Consider the following 4,990-nt stretch of genomic DNA (forward strand, 5'->3'; position numbering starts at 1 on the left):
TGGCAAAACCTGCTAAAATTGAGCAGAAGACAGAGTCTGATAAGAAGGTGATGTATGGAGGAATCCTAAAAGTTGACTGTGTGTCCTCTGGACTACCCGACCCCAAAATACAGTGGGCACTGCCTGATGGCACCATGATCAACAGTGTCATGAAGTCTGAACGTAATGTTGGCAGTCGAAGTCGCAGGTATGTTGTCTTCGACAATGGAACCCTCTTCTTCAATGAAGTAGGGATGCGTGAAGAGGGCCACTATACTTGTTATGCTGAGAACCAGGCTGGAAAAGATGAGATGAAAGTGCATGTAAAAGTAGTTGCAGATGTCCCTGTGATTGCTAATAAGACAAATGATGTAATCAGGGTCCTGTACGGAGAATCCATCTCTCTGCAGTGCAGTGCCAAGGGTGAGCCAACTCCTCTTATATTGTGGTTTTCACCCACGAATAGAGCGATAACTTCAGGTTCAGACAAATATTTTATACACGATAATGGGACTCTAGTCATTCAGAAAGTTCAGCGATTCGATGGTGGGAACTATATATGTCTTGCCAGGAACAGTGCAGGGCAGGATCGCAAAGTGACCAGAGTAGAAATCCTTGTCTCTCCACCTGCGATTAATGGCCTCATAGGTACCACAAACTCAATGAGGGTTTCTAGCGTGGGAGATCAGCGGAAACTGATTGACTGTGAAACCACTGGTACCCCTGTTCCACGTGTCATGTGGGTTCTTCCAGAAAATGTTGTACTCCCTGCACCATATTATGGCAGTCGAATGACAGTACATCGCAATGGCACTTTGGATATCCGTTCAGTGAGAATGACCGATGCAGGCCAGTTAGCCTGCGTTGCTCGTAATGAGGGAGGCGAAACAAGGCTTGTTGTTCAGCTTGATGTAACAGATATTTTAGAGAAGCCAAAACTTAAGAGTCCTAAAATGGAGTCACTTTTACTGACTGTAGGCAGGACCATTAATCTTAACTGTTCAATTGATGGGTCACCAACCCCACAGCTGACTTGGATCCTTCTAAATGGCTCTCCACTACAGAGTGGTGCACAATTCAGTAAATTCCTCCACAAGTCCAATGGAACTTTGGTCATTAGTAATCCTGCTCTCTCAGAGGCAGGCACATATCGTTGTTTGGGACGCAATGCTGCTGGAATGGTTGAAAGAACTGTTACATTAATGCCAGGACACAAGCCAGAAATCAATAACAGGTATAACTCACCTGTTAGTATCATGAATGGGCAGAGTTTACATCTGCACTGCTTGACAAACACTGACTCTGTCCGCCTCGCCTGGACCCTGCCGAGCGGGATGGTCTTAAACCGACCTCAAAGAGCAGGTCGTTATGCTGTCCTATCCAATGGAACCCTCTCAATCCAACAAGCCTCTGTCCATGACAGAGGCTCATACACCTGCAGGGCCTCAAATGAATATGGAAGCTCCCTACTAACTGCCCCAGTCATCATCATTGCATATCCACCCCGCATCACAAGTGGTCCAGCTCCTGCCACCTATGCTAAAAGAGGAGTAGCAGTACAACTCAACTGTGGGGCCATGGGTACTCCCAAAGCAGAAGTTGCATGGGAGACCCCAGACCGAACACGGCTTATTGTCAGCCCCCAGCCACGGTTGATTGGGAACAAGTATCTCCATCCTCAGGGTTCCTTAATCATTCAGAATCCTACAATAAGAGATACTGGATTATACAGATGCACAGCCAGAAATGTGGTAGGGGTTGACACAAAAAGTACATATCTTTATGTGTACTAAGAAACACAAGAGATCTACTCTTCATATGCCCAAGGAACTGCGACGTTGAGCTGTAACACAGCTTAATAGCAATAGCATTTGCCAATGTGAAATATAGAAAGGAATCAGCCCAAAGCAAAAACATTACATATTTTATTAAAGTTCGCAAGTAAAACATTGTGAAATGTAAAAAGGTACCATCCTTCAAAAGCTTGGAATGGATTTCATGTAATGTAACCAACCTACTGATATTACAAGGCATCTTTCTGCTTTTACTGTTTGACAATGACAGTTTATGTCTAAATGTATAGATGAAATAAAAGATATATATTTGTAGCCATGAAGAAAAATATAAATTATATATTCTGACTTCCAAAGCCAATAATTCAGAATATTTCACAAATCAGGGATAAAATTATTTTAATAATGCATCAAGTAAAGAAAAAAAAAATCTAATTATTCAAATCATTCATACACGTTTTTTGAATGAATCACGTACCAAAAATTATTTTTTTCCCAGTATTAAATACACAGATTCTCAGCTTTCAAGAATTACTATCAAATCAGATACCACGTTGCCTACAATAGCTTTCTCATCTATTTTTTTTTATCTGCATAGATCTGTTTTTAAAATTTTCATACCTTTCAGTTGTAACACTTATAAATTATTTGTTCTTTGAAAACTAATGTATTTCTATTTGCATATTTTTAATAAAGATGAGAGAGAAAAAAAAAAAGTTTGATGTCAGCCATTCTGATACAGATAACACAGATGCTACATGTGGAACAATGCCCTTCTGCGCTTTAGAGAAATGGGTTAGAAATCAGAGGCAAAGGTTTTGTCAGGAGAGTGATGAAAAGAGAATTTCCTCTGGGGGAGTTATTGCACTGTCATGAGAGTGTGTTACAGAGAAATAAAACATCAGAGATTCAAGGGGGTGATTCCTTTTTAGATTGTATGTTTACAACAAGCACCATCTTGGTCCATTATCCTGCCTTTGGGTGGACGTCCCATAAAAATATGATGATTTTAACAATCTGCATAAACAAAGGCCATCAATCATTTTGCAATCTGCTATTAAATATAAATATGTATATGTATATTCTTCAAATACAACATTTGTGCCTAACAATATGAAGCAACATGATGGTATTTTTTTAATATGATCATTCTCTAGCCTCTGCTAATGACTACAGTGGGTACGGAAAGTATTCAGACCCCCTTAAATTTTTCACTCTTTGTTATATTGCAGCCATTTGCTAAAATCATTTAAGTTAATTTTTTTTCCTCATTAATGTACACACAGCACCCCATATTGACAGAAAAACACAGAATTGTTGACATTTTTGCAAATTTATTAAAAAAGAAAAACTGAAAAATGCTCAGTATTTAGTAGAAGCACCCATTCTCTTTGGATTTGAGACTTTAGTCTTTGCAACTTTACAGATCTTCTTTATGCACCAAGAGCTTGTAACACTCTAAAGAGAAAGGAAAAAATTAAATCGCATCATATGACCCCTTTAATACTATTTCAGTTTTTATTCATATTTTGAAATAGTTTTATTTTCACATTTTCTATTTATATTTTAGTAAAAATATTTGTAATTTTGTTTTTTTGTCTTTTTTTTTTTATTTTTTATTTCTAGTTTTTATTCTATTTTATTTCAGTTTATTTTAGTAAATCAAGTTAAACAAGCTAAATGAAAATGTCAAATGTTGCCTTGCCAACAAGCCGAAATAAAATAATTGTTCGTATTTTTATCTTTTGTTTCAGTTAAAGTTTATTTTATTTCAAATACCCCAATGTTCACTTTGTTTTTTGTTTTTTTTATTAATTTTTACAATTAACAAATTTTAACTTTTTGAACAAAGCTCAGAAACTAAAGTATCTTGGAAAGATGTAATAAGTATTAAAAGAACTACAACAACAAAATCAGCTATTTCCCCCATAAGCAGGTAAATCAGCATATTTTTCTACATACAGCTTCTCCAGTGGCTGTGGCAGAATCATCAGTAGTCTCTGGTTCTGTGCGCTCACTCTCTTGCTCAGATGGAGGGCTGACTAAAGTAGGGGTCTCTTCAGTCTCCCCACCAGACAGGACATCAAAGAGAATATTCTAAGATGACAGGATAAATAAGTAAGTAAATAAATACATAGGCCTTCTCCTAAAACACTTTTTGCATGACAAAATATATGCAAAATGCTACTGGTGGATTCATGACTGCAAATTGAAGTCTAAAAACTGTCTTAATGAGCCACCATTAGATGGCAGTATTTACAAAAACAGACCCATCTCAAACTTCATTTTGTGAAGCAGTGTTATTTTAGTATAATTTTTTTAATACTATTTCAGTTTTTATTCATATTTTGAAATAGTTTTATTTTCACATTTTATATTTATATTTTAGTAAAAATATTTGTAATTTTGTGTTTTTGTCATTTTATTGTTTTTTTTATATTTCTAGTTTTTATTCTTTTATTTCAGTTTATTTTAGTAAATCAAGTTAAACAAGCTAAATGAAAATGTCAAATGTTGCCTTGCCAACAAGCCGAAATAAAATAATTGTTCGTATTTTTATCTTTTGTTTCAGTTAAAGTTTATTTTATTTCAAATACCCCAATGTTCACTTTGTTTTTTTGTTTTTTTTATTAATTTTTAAAATTAACAAATTTTAACTTTTTGAACAAAGCTCAGATACTAAAGTATCTTGGAAAGATGTAATAAGTATTAAAAGAACTACAACAACAAAATCAGCTATTTCCCCCATAAGCAGGTAAATCAGCATATTTTTCTACATACAGCTTCTCCAGTGGCTGTGGCAGAATCATCAGTAGTCTCTGGTTCTGTGCGCTCACTCTCTTGCTCAGATGGAGGGCTGACTAAAGTAGGGGTCTCTTCAGTCTCCCCACCAGACAGGACATCAAAGAGAATATTCTAAGATGACAGGATAAATAAGTAAGTAAATAAATACATAGGCCTTCTCCTAAAACACTTTTTGCATGACAAAATATATGCACATTCACAATATATGCAATAAATTATTAATACAAAATCAGGATTTGGAGGTGGAGGAGGGGACTAAGATGGGGTGGGCACTGGGCAAGATATGAAATTGCAAACTTTAGCTTCTTAACTTTGCTTCGGCTGAAGTTCTGTCATGACAACTCTCGGAGGGATTGGCATGGTAATGTACATGATAATGTTAATGTATTTGGTCTTGGCGGAATAGATCTGCT

General features: G+C 36.2%; 1 protein-coding gene across 1 annotated transcript in view; it reads left to right on the forward strand.

The window, feature by feature from the left end:
- Positions 1–2,154, forward strand: part of mxra5a (matrix-remodelling associated 5a) — a 13,669-nt gene extending 11,515 nt beyond the window's left edge. The window contains exon 8 of the mRNA XM_016560933.1: positions 460–2,154. Within this exon, the coding sequence (XP_016416419.1) occupies positions 460–1,772 (1,313 nt within the window). The 3' untranslated portion in view covers positions 1,773–2,154. The remainder of the gene's footprint in view (positions 1–459) is intronic.
- Positions 2,155–4,990: the final 2,836 nt, after the last annotated feature.

This window comes from Sinocyclocheilus rhinocerous, unplaced genomic scaffold, assembly GCF_001515625.1.
Source record: "Sinocyclocheilus rhinocerous isolate Xijiao unplaced genomic scaffold, SAMN03320098_v1.1 scaffold1641, whole genome shotgun sequence".
Lineage (NCBI taxonomy): Eukaryota > Metazoa > Chordata > Actinopteri > Cypriniformes > Cyprinidae > Sinocyclocheilus > Sinocyclocheilus rhinocerous.